This window comes from Agelaius phoeniceus, chromosome 27 (assembly GCF_051311805.1).
Source record: "Agelaius phoeniceus isolate bAgePho1 chromosome 27, bAgePho1.hap1, whole genome shotgun sequence".
Lineage (NCBI taxonomy): Eukaryota > Metazoa > Chordata > Aves > Passeriformes > Icteridae > Agelaius > Agelaius phoeniceus.
In genome coordinates, this window is record NC_135291.1 from 1,862,477 (window position 1) to 1,883,537 (window position 21,061).

General features: G+C 52.6%; 2 protein-coding genes across 15 annotated transcripts in view; one reads left to right on the top strand and one right to left on the bottom strand.

Annotated features, from left to right (window-relative positions):
- Positions 1 to 21,061, top strand: part of LOC129132025 (uncharacterized) — a 261,039-nt gene that overhangs the window by 208,354 nt on the left and 31,624 nt on the right. The window lies entirely within an intron of this gene.
- The window catches only part of LOC143695926 (uncharacterized), a 129,992-nt gene that overhangs the window by 3,429 nt on the left and 105,502 nt on the right, over positions 1 to 21,061 (bottom strand). The window contains exons 1-4 of one of the 6 annotated variants that reach the window (XM_077191159.1): positions 11,683 to 11,827; positions 3,519 to 5,505; positions 1,349 to 1,751; positions 244 to 1,034 (exon numbers count right to left, since the gene is read on the bottom strand). In XM_077191159.1, the coding sequence (XP_077047274.1) occupies positions 4,315 to 5,478 (1,164 nt within the window). In that variant the 5' untranslated portion in view covers positions 5,479 to 5,505; positions 11,683 to 11,827 and the 3' untranslated portion in view covers positions 244 to 1,034; positions 1,349 to 1,751; positions 3,519 to 4,314. Of the gene's footprint in view, positions 1 to 54; positions 1,035 to 1,348; positions 2,203 to 3,518; positions 5,506 to 11,682; positions 11,828 to 21,061 lie in introns of those variants that run through there. The other 5 variants (XR_013185396.1, XR_013185398.1, XR_013185397.1 and 2 more) reach the window with 5 other exon arrangements.

Consider the following 21,061-nt stretch of genomic DNA (forward strand, 5'->3'; position numbering starts at 1 on the left):
CGTCTCTGAGTGACTTAGCAGCCCTGTCTCCCCCGGGCCCTTTGACAGACATACCGTGTATCCACACACCAGCAGATCGTTGTCTGTATCCACAGGAGGCAAGCCGAGATGGAGCAGAGCTCCTCCAGGAAAATTCCAGGGTGCACCCAGGAGTCCGTCCTCCCTTCCGCCCCTGAGAGGACAGACAATCTCCTGGCTGGCTCGCCAAAATGATTAGTGGAAAAAAAAGAGAAACTCCACAACTTTGTAGAAAGTCATTAAGCCAGTATGTTTATTACAGTGCTAGGTGCATGTGAAAATCGCTGTTCTCCCTAAAGGACATGCGCACCCCTGAGAATTCCCCCTTGCTTATACACATGCATATAGTCTCATTCATATTCATTTTACTGATTTCACATTGCAAGTTGCAATTAGTTTTTATCAGTCCTTGCGCTTTGCGCAGAGAGCTCTCTGGTCAGCCTCAGCCTTTGCCCCCGACAAAGACACCTCTGCTTATCTCAGGAGTTTGAATTCCTTCTCTTGGTCGAGGCCATTCTGCGAGCACAAGATTTTTTTCTTTGTTTTTTTTTCCCTCTCTTGTGAGAACAGGGAGTCTTAAGCACAGATAAACAAGTTACAGGCTCAGAACGGCACATTTCACCTAAATCCAAAAATGTATTTCTATCCTGTTAAATTTCTACTTTGTCTCACCCATCCAAGGAATGATGTGCTCTGACTCCATGATTTCAAAGGCTGAACAGATGCGTTATTCTATACTATATTATACTACATTAGACTATTGCTATACTAAATCTATACTAAATTACATACTAAAGAAAAACCTCTGACCCTTTACAGACAGTCACGACCCAGCTTTGACCTAACTGGTCAATCAGTCCAAACAACCATCACCAGTGTCCAATTAACAAATCACTCTTGGTAAACAATCTCCATAACACCTTCCACATGTGCCAAGCAACAGGAGCAGCAAGATAAGAATTGTTTTCTTCCTCTCTGAGCTTTCTCAGCCTTTCCACAGCTTCCCAGGAAAAATCCTGTGAGAGAGAATTATGTCTCTATTAAAGAAATGTGAATACCACAGGGATTTGTTCTCCCTGGTCTCCATCTGCAGCTCAGTGCCTGGGGGAAGGAAGGAATGAGGAAGGAAGTATAGAAAGAGAAGAGGAAGGAGCTGTGGACAAGGAGAGGATGGGATTTGCCTCTGTGCTAGAGGGAAGGGAAAGGGATCCCACCAATTCATCCCTGGCAGGATGGTGTCAGCAGTGGGATTGTCCTGCAGCCAGGGGCAATGTTGGGCTGAGACATGGAGCAGAGAAGAGGGGGAGAGGGGCAGTGACTTCATTCTCACCTGCCTCAGTATCCCAGGCCATCTTCCTTTTCCTTGCAGCCTCCTCCAGCTCCATCCAGACAAAGATTGGGATTGACAAATCCTGGCTTGGGGGAAAAACAATGGGTCAGCACCTTGGTCCTGCTTCCCAAGTACAGCTCTAAAAGTAACTGCCCTGCTCACAGTTGGATGGGCCCAGACCCTGCTCATCTCCAGCCTCCCCCACCCCTCCAGGCTGCTGGGATCCCCCAGCTCCAGGATTGGCCTTTGCTGCTCTCCCCACTCTGATGCCAATGTCCCCCCCAAAACTGGTACCACCTCCCCAGCCAGTACAGACCATTTGCCACAGGAACTCTCCACAAGTCTCCAGAGGGGCATCTGCGTCTCACCTTTGGATTCCTGCAAGATCCTAACATCCCCTCCTCTGAAAAAAAACCAAAAAAACAATGGATCTAGGACGAGCTCCCCCTCCCCGCTCACCTGTGGGATCTGGGGGATCAATGCTGCCAGGGCCAGGGGAGCTGCAGACTAGAGGGCAGGTGGGAAAATGGCCATGCTTCTGCTGGGGCTCTTCCTCTTCCTCCTCCTGTTCCTGCTCCTGCTCCTCCTTTTCCCCATCCTCCTCCTCCTCCTCCTCTCCCTCCTCTTCCTATTACTCTTCCTACCCTGCCCACTCCAGATCCCACCTCTCCCTCATGGCTGCAGCACCACCAGCATTTGGGTGGAGGGAATGCCCCATGAGCCCCCCAGGGATGGGCAGGGGGCTTGGGGACCCACCCAGTGTGGATCCATTCCCCCCCAGAGCCCCAGAGAATCACTCCAGGAATCGAATGATGGGGACACAATGGGATCCCCTTAGAACCACCCTTTTTCTGTTCCATCCCCACCTTTCCCTCCCCATACCCATCATTCCTCCAACCCAAAGACCCCTCCCAAATCAATTTGGGGTTGCCATCCCTCTCGCGCTCTGAATCCTCTTTTCCCCTGCTCTTCTGCCCCTATCCCATTGTCCCTGCAGCCCCCGCCCTCGCCCCTGTGCTTGGTTTTGGGGGATGCAGGCCCCTCCTACTCAGTCTGGGGGGGTCACATCCCATCTTCCCCCTCAATTCTGGCAGCTCCTGGCTGCTTTTTCCTGGGAGGAATCTCTCAGTTTTGGCACTTTTGGGGTTTAGCTTAAAATTGTGACAGCTCTCTCTGGCTTTCCCCTCCTGTTGTGGCCTCTCAGCTGCCCTTGACTCCCTGGGGGTGCTGGGATTTCCCTCCTGGGGACAAGGACGTTCCTCTCCTTCCAGGAGCCCAATGCCCGGCTGGGGCTCCAGTTTAGGGGGTCCTTGAGCAGCTGCCCCAGAACCTCCCCCAGGGTCTCCCAGCACAGCCAGAGCCACTCGGCCTGGGGTCCCCAAAGGCCTCAGCAAGCCCCAGGTCCCTCCCAGGAACCCTCAACCCCCTTAAACCCAGCATCCCCCACATCCCCTGCAAGTTCCCCCCATGACCCAGGCCATGGCCATGTCCCCACTTGTCACTGCCCATGTCCCACCATGTCCTCACCCATGGCTGTCTCCCCACCATGTCTCCATCCCTGTCATTGTTCCCCACATCTCCATCCATGCCTGTGTCCCCCATGTCCCCACAAATGGTCCCATCCCTGTTGATGTCCATGTGTCCCCCAAGTCGCTCTCCATGTGTCCATGTGTCCTACCATGACCACACCCAAGTCCTAGTTCAATGTCTATTTTTACCTCAATATTGGATATTTTAAAGGGATAAAGAGAAATTAAAACAAAACCAAGGCCAAAATAAAAGGATTTCCTTGTCCATACCAGCTGAGGATCCACTGTTTAGGTAGAAGGGAAGAACCTTTTTTGGTGGAGTTTCTACCCCACTGTCTCTAAAATCTTGGTCTTTTCCCCAGTTTTTCACCATTTGGCTGCAGAAGACACTCTTGGGCAATAGGAAATCAAAATCATGGAATCCCTGAAGTTGGAAAAGACCTTGTCCTGGTTAAGGGCAAATTCGGGAGTGAACCCCCAGAGGAGTTCCTCTAGAAAACAGAGGCCCCTCCCCCAGCTGGTTCAGGGAAAATAAAATACCTTTTTGGAGAAAAGTGGAAAAACTGGTTTATTACACAATAAAACCTAAACAATATTAAACAATAAAACCTCTTGCTGCTCTAAAAGAGAGACAAACTCACAAAGTCCCTCTGTGGGCTGTAGCTCAGCTCACTCAGTCCCTTATCAGTCCCTCCAGTGCTGGAAATGCCACGGCCCAGGCCTGGCCTGGTGGGCGACAGGTGTGAGCTGCCCCTGCTCTTCTGGTGTTCAAGCCAGAGCAGGTTTAAACAGGTCCAAAGAAAACGGAAAAAAACACCACAGTTCAGGAACTTGTTTGGTTCAGCTAGCTAAAACTAACTACAAGCAAAGGAGAGCTCTGTCCCGCTGTCTGTCCATCCGCAGACAACACAGTGCAGGAGCAGGAATGTGGAGGAGTGAGTGCAGTTTCTGAAAACAAACTCCGCACTTCTTCTCTCCCCCTTCACTCTCAGGACAGGTCTTGAAGGTGTAGAACTTATTATTCAGCATAAACAGAACAGACGACTGGGGATACAAGCACCAAATAGTCAACCCAGAATATACCTCAGGGACCATTCAGTACTCCTTGATGTCACCAGAAGAAAGATTAAATACAACAGATTTTATGGAGTTGAACGTCAGTAAATCGGCTCTCCCCAAGGAATTCCCATTGTAGGCCTGCGTCCTGATGGATGTTCTGGCCGCTGGGTTTATCGAGGTGCCTACAGGGAACCAGGAAGATGTGGAGCCCCCCCCAGCCAGATGCCTTTCAGTTTGGATCACCGGACCATGGATCACCAGCGATCTGCCCAACGGGGGTCACTGGGGACCACCCTGAACAGGGATCCTCCCATGGGGGATGGAGTTGGAGCAGCGCACAAAGCTCTTCCCGCACTCAGGGCACTCACAGGGCTTCCTTTAGTGGCGCCTCTGTTGGTGTTTGGTCAAGATTGACCTCTGTGAGAAGCTCTTCCCACACTCCCCACACTTGTAGGGCCTCTCCCCGGTGTGGATGCGCCGGTGGATGGTGAGGTGGGAGTTTAGCTTGAAGCCCTTCCCGCAGTCGGGGCAGCGGAAGGGCCTCTCCTCGGTGTGACTCCGCTCATGTACAAGGAGATCGGAGCTCCTGTGAAACCTCTTTCCACACTCTGAACACTTGTAGGGCTTCTCCCCAGAGTGAACACGCTGCTGGTGTTTTCTCAGGTCCGAGTGCCACCCATAGCTCTTCCCACATTCCAAGCAGGTGTAGGGCCGTTCCCCCGTGTGGATCACCTGGTGCCGAATCAGGGCCCAGCTTTCTCTGAAGCTCCTCCCACATTCCCCACACTTGTAGGGCTTTTCCCCAGAGTGGATCCTCTGGTGTTCTGTCAGCTGGAACTTGATGCTGAAGCTCTTCCCACACTCCCCACACTCATAGGGTTTTTCCCCAGTGTGGATCCTCTCATGTTTCCTCAGGCCAGAGCTCTGGCTGAAGCACTTCCCACATTCCACACACTCATAGGGCTTTCCCCCAGTGTGGATCCTCTGGTGTTGCATCAGGTGGCCCTTCTGGCTGAAGCTCATCCCACATTCCCCACACTCGTAAGGCCGGTCTCCAGTGTGGATCATCTGGTGTTGCATCAGGCTCCCCCTCTGCCTGAAGCTCTTCCCACATTCCCCACACTCAAAGGGCTTTTCCCCAGTGTGGATCCTCTGGTGTTGGATCAGGATGGAGCTCTGGCTGAAGCTCTTCCCACACTCCTCACACTCATAGGGCCTCTCCCCAGTGTGGATCACCTGGTGCCGCCTCAGGCTGGAGCTCCAGCTGAAACGCTTCCCACATTCCTCACACTCATAGGGCTGTTCCCCAGTGTGGATCACCTGGTGCTGGGTCAGGTCCAATCTCCGACTAAAATCCTTCCCACATTCCAAGCACTTGTGGGGCTTCTCCCTGCCATGAGGCTTCTCCACCAGCTCTGAGCTCTGGCTGGATCTCCGGCCACCTTCCTGGCTCAGGGGGGCTCTTTCCTCCCTGCAGCTCCCTGGGCTGGGTTTGCAGCCCCTCCTCGTGCGGAATCTCCAGGGCTTTTCTTCCTCCTCCATCCAGACACTCCCTGGGCATGAAAAATCCTGGTTTGGAGAAAAAAACAAAATGAGAATGTCTTGGACTGGGAGCTCCTCCTTGCCCAAGTTTATCTCAGGAAGTCATTGGGAATCCTCTGTATGTAAGAATCTCCAAAACACCAAGATTCAGCACAAAAATCCTGCCAACTTCAAGACACAGATCAAAAACTCCCAAAATATCATGATTCAGCAAAACCTCCCCCCAAAATATAAAGATTCACACACCAAAAAAAACCCAAAGCAATAACATTTAGCTCAATAAAACTCAGAAACACAAGGATACAGCACCGTGAAAATCGTGGATTCTGGGGATGCTACTGGGGCTGGGAGGGAAGCCTCAGATATAGGGAGAAGTAGAACCTTGTGGTGCCTCCTGTTTCTGCTCCTCCTCCATATCCAGTGTCCTTGCTCTTTCTCCCACTCCTCTTCCTCCTGCTATTCCTCCTTCTCTTGCACAATCCCACCTTCTCCTACGTGCATCGTTTGACCCTTTTGTTCCTCAACCCTGCTTCTCCTCCTGCCCCAGGCCCAGCACCCGCTGCTGGCTCCCTCTTGCCCCCAGACCCACAGCATCCCACGGCAGGGGCAGGGATGGAGCTGGGGCAGGTCGGGCTGGGGCAGCGCTGGGCTCTCGGCCGCTCCCGCCCGCACTCGGTCCCCACTGCAGCCGCTCCCGCCAGGACAGCGCGGGGGGGCCCGGCCTTGGCGCTGCCCCACTCCCACCTCCCCAAATTCCCCTCGCATTTGGAGAACAGGGCATGGATGGTGTTGGTGTGCTGCAAAGGGATTGGGTGAAGGGGAGTGTGCAGCAATATGGTTAAGGCAAAAAGCTGCAGGATGAATCTTTGTGGGAAGGAAAAGGATGATGGAAAAGCAGAGGAAGAGAAAAATACTGAGGACTGGGATGTTTTTCAGCAGGGTCTTATCCTCAACATTTGCCAGCTGATCATTTGTATCCCCGGTTTCCAGGAGAGGAAAACAAGGAGGTCAGGGTTTCAGGGGGTTTCTCTGTGGGGGGCAGCGGCAGCACCGGGCGCAGAGGTGCGGGACCGGGAGCACGGGCTGGGGGCCTGGGGGGAGCTGCGGGGCCGGGCCGGGGCTGTGGGGCAGCCGGGGCTCAGCGCCGGGCGCTGCCTGACCCCACCAGCCCCGGGCAGGGCCGGCAGTGGCCCCCGGCCCCCAGGAGGCTGCGGGACGCCCCGGCCGCTGCCCGGCCCCGTGGAGCTGCCGGCCCTGCCCGCCGGGGGGCGCCTTTGGACACTGCGGCAGGACAGGGACCGGCTCTGGGATACGGGCTGGGGAGGGCACCCTGAGCACAGGGACGAGGAGCAAGGAACACCTGGGAAATGTGGATTATACATTTTAGCATGGAGATTGTCTTTTAAGGATTTTGTTAGGGTTACTGGAGATACAAATGATTTTACAGAAAGCTCAGCAGCATTCAGAGGATGAGCACCCACAGACACTGAGGGGGGCTGCAGGAGGGGCAGAAGAAGGCCCTGCAGCACTTGGGCACAAAGGCACAGCAGGTGAATGCAGGAAGGGAGCAGCAAAAGGCCAGGCTGAAGGCAAAGGCCAGGGCAGAGTACCTACAGCCCCTGAGGGATCAACCCCAGGGCCCAAGGGGGCCCCAGCACCCAGGGCACAGGCTCGGCCACAAGCACCCGGCAGAGGCATTGCCCTCCTCGGCAGGGGACAGCCCACCCAAACAGCCCCTGGCAAGGAATCAGGGCTCCAGCTGCAGGGCACAAGGACACTGCAAGCACAGACAGCAGCACCCTCAGGACCAGCAAGTCCACCCCTTGATGGACATGGATTGGCAGGGCTGTCACAGCTCCCATCACACCAGGGACCCTCCACCCTGGAGCCCTTGAGAACATTCAGGTGGGTCTGCATTGAGAGGAGGCCTCTCCTGAGGGACACAGGGGCCTCTCAATCCACTCTGAAGCTTAGACTTAAGGGGGAAAAATGCTAAAAATATGTTTGATTAGTGAGGGGTTAACTGGGAAAGATGTATGGTTTTATTCAACCACTGTTAGCAGATTTGGGAGATGGATTTGAAATGCATGAAGTTTTATTTGCTCCTAATTGTTATTATGATTTACTGGGAGGGGATTTGATCTCAAAACTCGGAATGCAAATTAATATTATAAAAGGTGATACTGAGGCCAGTTCTGTTGTACCTCTGTGTCAAATGTCTGGCCAGGCCTATGCTGAAGTGAACCCAGAAGTGTGGGCAGCCCCAGGGAAAAGGGGAAAATTAGATATGGAGCCTCTCCAAAGTACTCTGAAGCAACCAGGACAAGTGGTGTCTAAAAGCAACAGCCTGTTCCAGGGGAGGGAAGGAAGGGGAATCAGACAAAGCGCAGGTCACCGCCCCATGCTCAGCTCAACCCACGGAGCTCTGGGTGCTTCTAAGAGCCTGGCACTGAAATGCCCTCAGCAGGAAGGCTTCAATATCTTCTGCTGACACCATGGCACCTAACAGGGGGGCAAAAGCAATTCTGACTGCTTCAGCAAGCACTGGATCAGAGATCAAGGTAGATTCTCCCACAGGAAGCTGGGCTGGCACAGAGCCTGCCCTGGCACTTTGCTGTTGCCAACACCCAGCCAGGACATCGGCTCCTGCCTAAGGAGTGCAAAGCAGCACCACTGGTGGCCAAGGGGCCCATGCCAAGTGTCCCTGAGGCCAGAAACAGCCGCCAGCACAGCTGAACACGGGGGGACCCCTCAGCCTGGCCTCAGGGGCTCTGAAGCCCCGGAGATTTGCACTTCCCGCCTGCAGCAGGACCATGGCAGCCGCCCCTGAGCCTGCCCTGAAGGCAACGCAGCAGCAGCCAGGGCTCCACAGCGGGCCAAGCCCCTGGGCCTGCCCACAGATCCTCTGCTCAAACCCTCGGAAATCCTGGCCACCCTCCCCTGGCACCTCCAGCCACTGCGGCCAAGCCTCGCTGCCACTGCTGCAGCTTCAGCGCTGGCTGGGCCTGCACTGCCACAGCTGCTGGGGAGCACCACGGCACAATTCCACTCTGGGGCTCACTCACACCCACACTCTGGGCTGACTGCGACTGCACTGCTGCAAAATGTACCCATTTTGGTTCTTTTAAATCTTCTTTCTCTGCTCAGGCTTGGCTTGTCTTTGCCTTGGGGAAAGGAATTTTAAAGGTTTTATTTAAGGGGTGTTACACCACTCAACAGAGATGAGCTAAACATCTCCACAGACTGGGAATAGCCCAAAAGACACCCACAGAGATAACGACCAGCAACAAAACATCAACGCCCAGCAGCAAACAGCAACCAACAGCTACCCCAGACACTGCCCCCGGCACAGCTGGAGACACCTGGTCTGGAAAAGGCTGAGAAGGAAATCCAGGAGTGTGGACCGAATTCACAGCAGAGGGGAAGAAATCCGGGTCCAACAGGAAACCAAATACTAAAAACTTACATAACTTGGAAGCAATGAACATTAAAGCAGGGGATTTAGATTGGTTCAGACTACATAAAGTTTAGGAAAAATCCAGTAAAACACACATGCCATGGAATGATTTTCTCTGCACAGCCGGGTTATTTGTGAAAGAAATTATTTCTGTTGCACATCCTGGCCAGAAGCAAACAATGCCTTGACTCTCTAACACTAAAGAGATTCTTGGAGAGTTTTTGTTTTCCCTGCAGTTTCAGTGACAAAATTAAAACCTTTTTTAAGAAATTTGAGAAAAATTTTTCATAAAACCCACACTTTATATTGACAGGTAGGTTTGACACAGAAGTGTGAGAATCACTTTTTGGTCTGGGTTTTTCCATGTTCGCCTTTATGCTGCATGTGAAAAATGCATGTATTTTATGATTGGCTTTTCGCAAATATTAAAATGAATATTATATGTGTTGTGTTAGAAAGTAATGCTCTATTAGTTTTCTTAAGTACTGTGTTAAATATAGTTTTAAGTTATAGAAACGATGCTATGCAGGATACTTTTTTAAAAAGAAAGGACTCGCAGCGAGATAGCAGCCACAGGACACCTAAATCTTTCAGAGAAGAATTTATTGCCCTCTTATCAAAAGAAAGGAGCCTCGAAGGTGCTATTAGGATTTGGAGGAAGACGTTGACCATGACCAGAGAGAATCCTGTATTTGAATGGAATTTATGCATCATGTTTGAAGTGTATGAATATGCAACAGGCTATTGTTTTTAAGGGTTAATCCTTTGTTAACGGGTGTCCTTTTTCAGGCTCGTGCTGCCCAGAAAAAGGTACCGGGCATCCGTAACAGTTTGTATAGTTTGTATTTATTGCCTCATATTGTCCTAATTCAGTTTGTCCAAATTAATATCACTCTAATTGTATTACTATTTTTATAACGATTTTATTACTATTAAACTTAAAAAAAATTTTAAAAACAAGTGATTGGCGTTTTTAACACTGCATTTTGCAAAATTGAAGAGCTTTAACGGTAATACTTTTAACTCGTAAATAGTTGATACTTTTTTTTTAAAAAAGCAGATTCCGGGGGGGGGGGGGGCAAATGTGACTCACCAGGTGGCTGCCCTGGAAGAGAAGCTTCATTCCAGGCAGCCTGCAGAGGAGCTTTAGAAATGCAAATGAACACTGCTGGGCAAAGCCTGGACAATGGACCTGGGTCTCTTGCCTGGGGCAGGAATTGGGCTGATTCCCTCTGCCCTCACCCCAAGCTCTGCCTGCTTGCACTGATGGAATTTGCACAGCTCAAGGCAGAGCCCAGGGTGAGGATATCTGACCCTGCAACAGAAACGGGTGAAGCTGCACAGGGAAACAGCAAATGGAGAATGTTGGGAAAACTTCACTATAAATAAATGGGGGGGAATCATCCCTCTGCCCACTCCAACATCTGCTGTCACTGTCTATGTTATATAGGGTGTATTAGAGCACAGATGTTCGTGCTATCACAAGTTCAGGGAAATCAGTTCAGAATCAAAGTAACTGATGTAGTCTTGGCTGAAAGGAGCGCCCAAAATGGGGAAAAGATGAACGGCCACCAGAACAAATCCTACAACACCGTGCACCAGGCCCTGGGAACCCAAACCAATTCATATCAGGAGCCACAGAACCCATTCCTCATTTCAATGGCATCATTAGATTACAAACTGCCCTCGGAATAACCAACCAGACAGCTCCAGCTCCTGACCTTCCTGCTGAGCAATCCACTGAAATGAGGAACACAACGCTTAACCATGGAATGGGATCAGATTACTTTCCAGCAGAAAAAAGAGGAGTTTGTGGAAAATTCAATGACTCAAACTGCTGTTGGCAAATAGATGACAAAGGAAAAGTGGTGAAAAAACAAACAAAGGAAACAAAACAGCAGCTCATGTATTGGTCCAAACGTGAAAAGGATGGGAATGGGACACGGTTTTGTGGCTCCCTGGCAAACCATGGGTTAAACGAATGCAGTTTCTCCTCTCCTGTGCTACAGCAACTCTCACCTTTTTACCATGCTCCACACCTTGAGAGTGCAGCTCATTCAGCAGCTGAGCGAGGGACCAGGGACTTGTAGACAAGGAAGTAACGGGCGAAAGCACCAGCTTCAATAATTGTTACTAATTAACATGGACTGCTGCTCACAGAAAGTCCCGCTACATTCCTGAACTTCCAGCAGAACAAAGACTTAACAGAGCCGTGAATATCGGCTCTTATACAAAAGTGGGAATGCACATTAACGAGGACATGCAGTTGGTGGATCGGGAAGTCTGAACCTTCCAAGTCCCTCAGCCAGTGGGCAAAGGGAGAGAGAGAGAATCGGCCGGGAAAATGAGGATAAAAAGGAGGCTGCGAACTACAACAATGGCAGAGAGCGCACGGCAAATGCCCCACGGCCTCTCCCTCTGCTCAGCAATAAAGTCACTTGTACAGGACTCCTCTGTCTCCTCTGGGCACAGAAACCTCCGGCCACGTCAATTTCCCCGCACAGCCCCGGGCACGGGGCAGCCGCCTCTGTCCCAGCCACAGCAACCGGGCCGAGCCAGCGCTGCTCCGGCAGCGGCTCCTGCCGAGGCAGCGGCCGCAAGGAGACCGCGGGCAGCCGCTCCCGCAGCGCCCTCACGCCAGCGGCAACACGCGCCGGACACGGCACAACGAACCCGCCTGAGCCCCCTGCCGCCCCCGAGGCCCGCAGCGAGCCCCGAGCCCCCGCACAACCCACCGCGCCTCCCACCTGCGCTGCCGCCGCCTCCCAGCTCCGCCGCCGCCGCCTCACCGCGCTCCGGCCGCTGCCGCCGCTCCCGGACCCGCACACACGCTCCGCCAATGGCGCCGCTGCCGAGCCACGGCCGCCCTCAGGCCGCCACCGGGGCCCTGCTCCGCCCCGCTCCCACCAATCAGCGCGCCAGAACCACGACTGACGGCACCGTCGGCCAATCGCAGCCAGGGGCGGGCTCTGCACACGGCACAGCCTCGCCCCGCGCTCTCAGGGCCCCCCGGGCTGCGTGAGGGCAGAGCCGGAGATGAGGAGCAGCCCTGGAACGGGCCCGGGCCCGAAGGGATTGAGCTGAAAACACAAACAAACTTCTCCGCACCTCCCGCCACGGCTTTCCCGTCACTGCGGCTCCGGTGGCTCTGGCTCAGCGGGAAGCCCTGGAGCCTCACTTCTCCTACCTCTAATTAGGAGCAGCAGTGCATCGCTTTGATTTCCCCCAAAAAGGGAAAACTGCCCCAAATCCCTGTGGATGAGTGGGGGAAGAGAGAGATTTCTGACAGAAAACCCCAAAACCTCAGAGCAGGATAATGAGAAGTAAGTGAAGAGCCTTAAATCCAGCCTTCCCCCACGCCTCCCTCCTTCCAGCTGCACCTCCTACCCCGGCAGTGCCGGAGACAGGGAATGGGGCCGTGCTCACTTCATGCCCCGGGGCTTCTCCCTCTGCTCAGGGACAGGAGTCGTTCCCCTGCTGCACCCTGGGCTCTCTCCCACCGGAGACTTCTCCAGGAACTTCTCCAAGCTGAGTCCATCCCACGGGGCACAGCCCCCCTCCAAGTGCTGCAGCGTGGGTCACTGTGCCCCGGGGTCAGTCCTGCCAGGACAGGCTGCTCCAGCGGGGCCCCTCTGGCCACGGGGGCACAGCCTCCTCTCAGGCATCCCCGTGCTCCAGCGTGGCTGCTCCGGGGGCTGCAGGGGGATCTCTGCATCCCCATGGATCTGCAGGGGAATCTCTGCAGCCCCATGGATCTCTGCATGGGGATCTCTGCAGCCCCATGGATCTGCAGGGGGATCTCTGCATCCCCATGGATCTCTGCATCCGGCACCACCGTTTTTGGAGGAACCAGGAATAGGCTGAGCTCTGCCTGAAGCTCTTCTCACATTCCCCACACCCTTCCCGGCACAGGGAGGCTTTTACCTCCTCACAGCTCTCCAGGCTGGGTTTGCAGCCCCTCCTCGTGTGGGATCTTTGAGGCTTTTCCTCCCTGTTGGATTCCTGCACCGTGGAGCCGTTCCAAATGGCCTCTTCCACGAGGTTCTGTGGCAGGGATTTGTTCTCCCTGGTCTCTGTCTGCAGCTCAGTGCCTGGGGGAGGAAGGACAAGGAGAGGAAGAGACAGGGAGAAGGGAAAAGGAAAAGGCAGGAGGAGAGGAAGGAACAAGAAGGAACAAGTGAGGAAGGAGATGGGAAAGGAACGTGGATGGATGTAGGAGAAGAAGGAGGGTGGACAAGGAGAAGATGGGATTTGCCTCCATGCCAGAGGGAAGGGGAAGGAGATCCCCCCAGTCCATCCCTGGCAGGATGGCGTTGGCAGTGAGGCTGTCCTGCAGCAATGCTGGGCTGGGAGATGGAGCAGCAGGGAGGGGAAAGGGGCAGTGATTCCTCCTGCCCTGCCTGGCTGTCCCAGTCTGGAGCGTCCTGGCGCTGCCGAGGCCCTTGGAGCGTCCAGCACTCAGGAGCCTGGAGCTCACGGCTGCTTTATAAAGCTGACAAAGTCGGCAGGATGGGTCTGGGTATGATCTCAGCAAACTGGGTTTATTGGTACAGGAACAGGGGACAGAGCTGAACAGGGTCCAGGGACAAAGACAGGGAGCAAGCTGAGGGCACAGGGGGTTTTTATATGGGGTAGGGAGGGTGGAGCTGAGGGTCAGGGTCCAATGGATATGGGGGAAAATGGGGCAAAGGTGGGGTTAAGGGTCAGGACAGCTAATAGGGAAACAGGGGCAGAGGAATGCAGTAAACTGGGGCCAATGGAGGGACAGAGAGGGAGAACATTCTAGGCACTAACCAGAGATGGGTAACAAGGGGTGAACTTGGGTAATTAGGCCAACAGGCCAATGGGATAACATAACTTTCCATAAATCAGCATGTGCCTGCAAAGATCTGTGGGAGAAGCAAGCTTCTCACCATAACCTTGAAATCTATTCTTCTTATTAGGGACCAGTCCTCCACGGGTGGGAGATTGAGACTCCCATGGGCCTCCACACCAGTGCATCTTCCTTTTCCTTGCAGCCTCCTTCTCCTCTGTCCAGACAAAGTTTAGGATTGACAAATCCTGGCTTTGGGGGAAGAACAAGGGGTGAGCACCTTGGGTTTTGTGAGAAATGAGCCTCACTCTTTAGAATTTCTGAAAGTTTAATAAGGAATAATAAGGGACAAATCAGTAACAGCGCTGGGTGTTGGCAATGGCCAGAGGCAAACCGGTTAACCACAGCAACTCTTCTTGTCTAGTTTCTCCATTGTATTGTTCAAATACATATTCATAATGATTGTACAGATTCAAACATTTCTTTGAACTCGTTTACATGTTCCAGGAATTCTTTAGGTTGGTTTGACCCCCAACTCGCCATTTTAGAGCACGTGCAGGAATCGTGGATTGCTGTTCTGAGGGTTGTGTGTCACTGCCTCACAAGGGCCCCTGTTCTGTGGTTTCAGCAGGTGACAGTTATTGACAGTGGAAAAGTCAGTGGCAGGGGCCCCATCACATCCCTTCCTTAAATGTTATCTGACCATGCAGACGCTTTTAGCTATTTCCACAAGTACTTTAAATGAACATTAGCTCTTTCATAAATATCTCTGAGTTGTTATTGTCAGTTAGTTAAAAAATAAAAGCATTAGTTATTATTTCACAACTACAGCTACTTCTGCAAAAGTTAACATTCTAATGCACAACACATGGCATCCACTTGAATATTTTGCAAACGCCAAAACTATAATGTATGTTTTTCACACAGTCCACAAACTCAAATATCATCCATAAATGATGTTCTGAGGATATGAGCTACACAGGGGCCAGGGCATTGGCCACAAAAAGCTGACAAATTATACTATAGCAAAAGCAGTGAAAAGTGATTACAAACTGTACTCTATCAAACTCGTTGTGATTAAGAATATTTTGCAGAAGTCAATACATAATAGCAAAAGCCAACACTATCTAGTTATTTATAACAAACCCAGGGCAGGTTTTTCCCTTGCATGGAGCACCTGGGCCTTCCCCGGGCCCCTTCTGCCCTCCTGCAGAGCCGGTGGCATTTTCCAGCACACACAGTTTGTAACCAAGAGCCGGGTGCAGCCGAGAAGGCTCCAAGCGCCTCCTTCCAGGCTGACTCTGCAGGTGCCGAGGCTGCTCTGGGCTCTGCCAGGGCTCTGCTGGGGCTCAGCTCTGGGCCAGGCTGGGCCCGCCCTCCCCTCACATTGCTCCGGGCAGCTGAGTCACAGCGGGAGAGGGAAGGGGCACGTCAGGGGAGTTGAGGTTTGAGAGAGTTTTTATTCAAAAAACTTTCATAACAAACAGGCTGTCCTAACTACCATAACTAACTGCCAGTGCTAACTACCATAACTAACTACCTGTGCTAACTACCATAACTAACTACCAGTGCTAACTACTGTAACTGAAAGCTGTCCTCAAGTGCTTCATCTCCTCCACTGCTCCCTCAGTTGCTTTGCTGCAGTGATCAGAGGGGTCAGGCTGGAGAGAGGCTTGGCTGATGATAAAAATGGGTGCTGCCCAAAGGATAAAAAGGAAAGAAATGAACTGTTACTTTCCAGAGTCAAGTTCCTCACAGGCTCTGTTGCAACAGGACAAAGGGAAATGGTTTGAAAATCGAGGGAAGCAGGCTCAGATTAGATCTAAGGAAGAATTTTTTAACCAGGAGAGTGGGGAAACACTGACAGGAGGTGCCCAGAGATGTGGGAGGTGCCTCCTGCCTGGAAACATCCAAGCTCAGGTCAGGCAGGGCTCTGAGGCCCCTGAGCTGCTTGAAGATGTCCCTGCTCGCTGTGGGGCACCAGGTCCAGATGAGCTCGAAAGGAGCCTGCCAGGCCACAGCGGGCGAGGATTCTGCTCGCTCTGCGCGTGGAACGCAGCGAGACTGGAGACTATCGGAGGGGGCCCCACAAGAAAACCCCTCCCTGGCGCTGCTGCTTCCCCTGCAGCCCTTGGCTCTCACCTGCAGCAGCTCCTGGGCAGCCCAGCGCCGCTCCTCGTCCGGCTCCAGGCTGCACTCGAGGCAGTCCCGCAGCAGAGCCGACAGGCGCCGGGGCTCCTGCAGCTGCGGGGTCCCGTTCTGCCGGATCAGAGCGCGAGCCTGCAGGGAAAGCAAACTCAGCGCTCTGCCAGCTTCCTTCACACCCACACGGGCTCACATCCACCCCGGGGCCTCAGCCCCAGCGCCAGGGGCACTTTCCTCCCTGCCAGAGATGCTGCTCAGAGCTCATTTTGCTATGCCAACCAAAAAACCCAAACCCTGCGGCTGCCACAGCCACTGCAACATCCAAATGATCTCGCCTTGAGAGCCAGCTTCATTGGCTGCTTTGTTAGTAGGAACCTCCATCAGAAATAGCCCATTTTGCTTCTCCAAATATGGACACCAGCTTTACAGGCCATTTTCCAGAGTCACTGTGGTCTGCCTGTGTTATTTCAGAGGATTCTTCCATCAAGTGCATCTCTGCAGTGCCACTGACACTCAAGTAAATGCATTCCTGATGCCCCATCCCAGAAACTGCCAGGCAAGAAACAGGAGGTTTGTGATGCTGAAAGCTCAGGCTTGGTGACATGGAGAAAGTAGCTTGGACTAGGAAAGAAATGTGTTGGACTATGGGGATGTTAAACAATCATTTTCATGTTTTCAACAAGTTTCCCAGTGAGAAGAATCAGGGGGAGATCATCTTGCAAAACCTCTTTTAGAAACTCCTGCAGAAAACTTGTTGGGTTTGGGGGCGGAATGTGGAGTTGATGTGGGGTTTTCTTGCAAGGTAACATTAGACCTGATGCACTTGCTTCACATTTCCAGGTAATCCTCACAGCCAGAAGAGCTGCAACAACATAAATCTCAGAGCAAATTGTTGCTGGAGATTGCGGAATATTCGTCTGTGTAGAGGCTGGAGTCCTCTGGGAATTCCCTTCCCATGTGCAGAAACCTCCAGCTGCTGCTCCCAGTGCAGGGTCCCCCTGTGCTCGCAGCCTCTGCAGCCCCTGGAGAATTTGCCTCTTACCATGGCCGCCGTTTCCCTGAAGTGAGGAGGTTCTCCTTCCACCATCTCGATGGTCACAATGCCGAAGGACCAGATGTCCACCTTGGGGCCATAAGGAGATCTGGTCACAACTTCTGGGGCCATCCAGTGAGCAGTGCCCACCATGGAGCTGCGCTGGTCCTGCTCAGGGCTGAGCTGAGCGCAGAGGCCAAAATCAGCTGAGGACAGAAACAAACCCTGTCAAAGGCAGCTGCAATGAGGAAACCAAGCACAGAGATTCCCCATGCTCAGTCTGAGAGTGCAGTAGTGAAGTCAGCTGGAAAAGTCCTCAGGGCTGTAGCCAAGGAAAGATGGAACTGGGCCCTTCAAGAAACCCTCAGCTTTCCTGCAGTGGCTTTTACTGATTCCCTTGGAGCTTTAGATTCCCACTGCTGCCCCTCTGGAGGGGCCATGGCCAGAGCAAAGGCACTGCTGGCCCCCTGCTCCTCTCCTGAGCTCTCTGCAGGGGCAGCCGCTCTCAGCTGGCAGCAGGGGCCGGGCAGTGCCCCCAGCAGCCCTTGTGGGGCTCTGGCCCTCCCTGGGAAGCAGCCCCAGCCCCGCAGCCCGGGAGCGCCGTGCCTGGCCAGGAACCCCCACCCAGCCTGACAGAGCCGTCCATGCCCAGGAGGATGTTGGAGCTCTGCAGATCCCTGTGGATCACCCGGTTGGAATGGAGGAAATCCGGGCCCTGCAGACACTGAGAGAGAACAAGAAACACAAGGGCAAAAACCAATGGCCGGAATATATCACACCAGAAAGGACAGCTCAGAATTCTGCCAGCAGCAGCTTTGCTGTGACAGGCCAGGAGTGCAGTGCACACAAGCTCCAGACAAACAGCTCAAGGCAAAGCTGAGAACAGCAAATCAAATCCAAAGCAGACAGAGAGTACCACAACAGCAGGAGAGAGAACAAGAGCAGAGTAGAAGTGCAGTGATGCTGGCAGGCCGTTCCCTGCAGAGGCTCTTTCTTCTCCAGCTCATGGAAACAACACAGAAACAAAGCCCTGAGCATGGAGCCACTCCTGTTCTCACGCCCTCTTTGGAAGGACCATCGTGTCCCAGCCATGGGAGTGACAAGCAGGATCCCTCACCTCCCGACTGACAGCTGCCATCTCTCCTTCAGCCATGCGCATCTGTCTGACAACGTCCCGCAAAGTTCCTCCATCCATGTATTCCATCACCAGCCAGAGATCTCCATCAACAAGGAAGCTGGAAGAGGAAAACAATGGCATGGAGATGAAAGTGCAGAGCTCAATTCCCCCATGGAAAAGCCTGGAGTGGAGCTTTGTTTCCAGGTCACTTGTCAGTGAGGACAGAATCAGATGGAGAGACATTCCTGCCAGGCTGCACAACCCTTGGAATCTGCACAGTCTAAAGGGGAAGGAGACACCTGTGAGAAAGGAGAGGCCTTGGATGGCAAGCAGGGGAAAAATGCAGTTTAGCAACAGCCCAGATCAATATGGAACCACAACACTTGGCCCCAGCTGGTTCAGCTTCTGAGCTCATCAGTTCCACCATTCCCTCCAGAACAAGGCAACACAACTGCCAGGGTTATCCAGGGGAGGAGGCCGTGCAGCACTTGGGACAAAAGCAGTCAGAAAACCTTTCAGAAAATCTCTTCAGAAACAGGCAAGGCCAGTGAAAAATGGGCAAATGAGGCATTTCTGGAAACAAGAACCCGATCTTCCTGGCAACTGCAGCAATGGAAACGGGCTGGGAAGAAGAAGCCAAGGGAAATTATGGAATATTAAACCCAGTATTATCGGGTGGAACGTGCCTGGGCTCATCTGACCCTTGCTGCTGGGCCAAAGGCTGCAGCTGTGGTGTTTCACCTCAGAGACACCTTTGGCCGGCTGGATGCTGCAGCTGGGCACTCGGAACAAATCCAGGCATAGTAGGAACTCAGTTTACCTCTGCTGGAAAAGGTTCAGGTGACGGTGAAGAGAAAAAGGAGAGGATTCTGTAGTAGAATTTTAATCCAGAATTTTATTCCAGGATGACAGACCTCTGAATCTTGTAACAGCTCCCAACAGAATGCAGACCGCATGGTCCCGTCTCCTTTTAAGACCAGGGACAGGGGGAGGGGCAAGGAGAGGTTGGCACACCTGGGTGGTTGGGATAGGTGAAACAGGAAATGGCATCACACTGCAACATCTCCCCCTAGTTTTGTTTAAAAAGAGGACTGGGTTTGTGGTGCAGAGTGCTTGTCAAACCATGGTTGGTAAATCCGTTCCTCCTCTACAGGAGGTTCAGTGCTTTCCACTGAGGGTTCCATGTCATTCATTGGAGCTCTAAGGGCTTCCAAATGGTAAACTTCAGGAGGGGGAGATGAGCTTGAAATCAACTTGAGAACCATGAGTTTGACTAGTCCAAAAACAATGCTAACAACTACAACAACGATAACTAATATAAACAGTACTAAAAACACAGTTTTCAGAATAGATCCCAACCAGCCCGAGAGTCCCCAGCCTTTGAACAGTCCACTCAGGCAGTTGTCAGTTTCTCTCTTGATGTCTGACGTCTTTTCCAAGGTGGTCCATACGTGCTTTGGGCTGAGGGACTATCCAGGAGATCGCTGGTGGGATGATCATGAGTAGGACGAGGAGCAGGCTTGGTCTCATGGTGCCTCAAGACTACACACAAACCTTGGGATCTAAACTGGTACAAGGAACTTAAGACAAACATATTACAAACTATTCCAGATAGGAGGCTTAAATGGAATTTCCTCCAGAGAATGCCTGCGGCGTTTCCTTCTCCAGGCAGCATTGGCGCTGGGGCGCTTCTGTCGATTTCTCTGAGACCTTGGGAGCATAGGGCCTTACCCATTTGGAAGGAACCCATTTTAACCCAGAGGGGGTGGACACGCAGGTGTATCCACGTCCCCATGTAACCAATTTGTAAGGTCCCACTGTCTTCCAAGTCTCGGGTCCTTTATTAAGACTGGAGGCTTTTCTTTCACTGACATCTGACTGCTCCCCCCAAAGTGGCATAGTGCGGCTGCGCTGGTCTCTGGGTGTTGAAAGAGTGCCTGGCAAGCTCACCAGCCTAGCTCGCAGTGGAGGGGCGCCTGCCAGGCTCGAAGTCCGGTCTGCGCCTTCGTGGGTCTTGGCCGCTCCACGGGCACAACGGCGAAGTGCACGGAGAAAAGAAGGGAGGACTCCGAGGTCAGTTGGAACAAGGTCAGGTTTATTGAGCCCAACCGGGCAGGACAGGAACGGGTGCGAACGGGTGAGGAGGGGAGCCTCGGAGACAAGAAAAGGTGGACGCCTCTTACTTATAAATGCAGGGGGTGGGTACAGGTGGAGACTTACAGCAAACCAATCGAAGTACAGAAGAAATAGATACATTTCTGAATGGCAAGCAAAATCATCAAATGAAGCAAGCTCTGGGGAAGGGCCCTTGACTCTTGACCAATTATCCGACGTTCTAGGAAGAAGAATCTAGAAGAAGGGGAAGGGAAGCCGGGTGATGGAAAGGGGGCCTGGGGCGGAGAAAGCAAGGATACATTTTCGAAACCATAGGAACGGGGGAGGAACTAGGAGATTGGCAGACAACGATCTGGGATAGGGGAATTCCGGGCAGGACCACTGACAGATGAACGGGGAGGAACTGGGGCAAACCAAAAACAGGACACAACATCTCCCCCTTTTTTGTTTAAAAAGGAGGGGAAGGGGAACTGTTAATTTTTCTTTCACAAATTGAATAACTAACAAGGCAAAAGGTATCCAAATTTAAGCAGTCTTTAAAATGAAGTGGTCTCTGGATATTGTTCGTTTTCTGGAGCATACAACTCTCGGCTGTCGCAGCAGGACTCTACTTCTCCATCTTGGCAGGAGACGTCTTCCCGGGTATTTTCTTCTGGAAGGTGGTAAGAGGTTTCGACCGGGAAGGCAGTTGGGGCTTGAATGACTCTGTCAATCAGCTGCTTCACCAGTTTCCAGAGGACAGCTCCAGCGACTAAAATGACAAGCAGGGTGAAGCAAAGGTACAAAACAGACTTCAAAATCGACCCGACCCAGCCAGAAAGTCCCCACTTTGTAAACAGGTTCCCCAGCCAATCGGACGTTTGTTGTTTTATGTTAGAGATGAGGCTGTGCATTTTGTCAATG